The 1830-nt window shown below is 63.9% G+C and overlaps 1 protein-coding gene across 1 annotated transcript in view; it reads left to right on the top strand.

Moving 5' to 3' along the window:
* SLC34A1 (solute carrier family 34 member 1) overlaps positions 1 to 1830 on the top strand; it is a 13229-nt gene that overhangs the window by 3805 nt on the left and 7594 nt on the right. Inside the window, exons 4-7 of the mRNA XM_014591731.2 lie at positions 70 to 198; positions 288 to 431; positions 1509 to 1620; positions 1737 to 1816. Of these exons, the coding sequence (XP_014447217.1) occupies positions 70 to 198; positions 288 to 431; positions 1509 to 1620; positions 1737 to 1816 (465 nt within the window). The remainder of the gene's footprint in view (positions 1 to 69; positions 199 to 287; positions 432 to 1508; positions 1621 to 1736; positions 1817 to 1830) is intronic.

Below are 1830 nucleotides of genomic sequence, written 5' to 3'. Positions count from 1 at the left end.
AGAGGGCAGAGGGCTTCCCGCAGGCGGGGGCGGCCCCCCGCCTCTGCGCTCACGGCTGGCCTCCTCCAGGGCCTGGGTGGGCCCAGAAGCTGAGCCAGGCTGGAGCAACGCTGCTCAAGGTGCCGCTGATGCTCGCATTCCTCTACCTGTTTGTCTGCTCGCTGGACGTGCTCAGCTCGGCCTTCCAGCTGGCAGGAGGTAGGGCTGCAGCCAGGAGGTGGGGCCTGGACAGGGGGCCAGAGGGAGGGGCCCCAGGGCCTTGGACAACACTGACTCATGCTCCCCAGGGAAGGTGGCTGGTGACATATTCAAGGACAACGCCATCCTGTCCAACCCAGTGGCGGGGCTGGTGGTGGGGATCCTGGTGACCGTGCTGGTGCAGAGTTCCAGCACCTCCACCTCCATCATCGTCAGCATGGTCTCCTCTGGCTGTGAGTTGAACAGGGGCTAGGGGGTCAGGGCTGCAGGGCTGGGGACGAGTGGGGAAGGAGGTGGGGAGGGGAGGGCTCCAGCACGTCCTTCTCTGTCCTCTAAAGCATGGCTGTGAGGGCCAGTGCCATAGCCTAGTGGTTAAGGGGGCTGGATCCCATGTGGCCAACTGCAGGTTCGAGTCCCAGCCCCAGCGTCTGGAACATGCTGGGTGTGTGTGCCCAAAAGCCCACCGGCCTGAGAGATGGAGACCGGATTGCAGTGTGACTGCACCCTGGGGAGTGCTTTCTCTCCTCCCTGTCTCTCTGGCAAGGGCACGGGCTCTCTGGTAATCAGAGGGGGAAAAATAGAGCATAGCCAAGAGTCTGAGCCAGGAGGGGTGCCAGGACCTGGGAAGGGTACGAATGGGGACACAGCCCCACGCAGGGTCGCACCCACTTGGCAACAAAATTGCTCCTTGCTGCAGGGAGCGGGGAAAGCAAGCCTGCTGATCTACATATACAGCAGGTTACTGCACGGGGTCGGCTCATGGACTATGCGCGGGGCACGTCTGAGGTCCGTGGGGCAGGGGCTGGCGGGCAGGCTGGCCCTCTCGGGCAGGAGCCAGCGCTGTGTCCACGGGTGAAATTCTTCCTCTTTGGTCCAACTGGACGAGGCCCGAGGCTGTCGAGGACGACCTCCCTTCCTGCCAGCCAGTCAGCAGGCCCCCATCCACAGACACCTTCCTGAGCATGGCCAACTGGGCATTGCAGCCCACTGCGTTGACCACAATCACTCTCGTGTGCGTGCACACACAAGCACCAACGTGTATTTACACGAGACATGGACCTTCGCAGCACGCCCACACACTCCTGTTCACATGCACACACCGTGTACATGCATGAACATCTCGTGTGTGTGTGTGTGTGTGTGTGCACGTCAACACATATCACGTGCCCATGTGTACTTGGGATGGGGTTAGGGCTCAGCAGCACTGTGGGGACCGCGCCCTGGGGCTAGGGTGGGGGATGGGCCTGGCAGAGCAGGAGTGGGGGCAGGCGGCGGCCCCCAGGTACCAGGCACCAGGCCCCTCTCTGCAGTGCTGGAGGTGAGCTCCGCCATCCCAATCATCATGGGCTCCAACATCGGCACCTCTGTCACCAACACCATCGTGGCCCTGATGCAGGCGGGGGACAGGACTGACTTCCGGCGGTGAGGGCGTGGGTGCTCGTCTGCGGGGGGGGCAGCCCCTCCTGTGTGAGCGTCCGGGCCCCTCCTGTGTGAGCGCCCGGGCCCCGGCCTGCCCTGCAACATGGTCTCCCTCCCAGGGCCTTCGCAGGGGCCACTGTGCACGACTGCTTTAACTGGCTGTCGGTTCTGGTCCTGCTGCCCCTGGAGGCTGCCACTGGCTAACCGCACCCC

Source organism: Tupaia chinensis, unplaced genomic scaffold (assembly GCF_000334495.1).
Source record: "Tupaia chinensis unplaced genomic scaffold, TupChi_1.0 Scaffold000612_1, whole genome shotgun sequence".
Taxonomy (NCBI): domain Eukaryota; kingdom Metazoa; phylum Chordata; class Mammalia; order Scandentia; family Tupaiidae; genus Tupaia; species Tupaia belangeri.
Note: the sequence above shows the minus strand (reverse complement) of the source record. Positions and strands in the feature narration are given on the sequence as shown.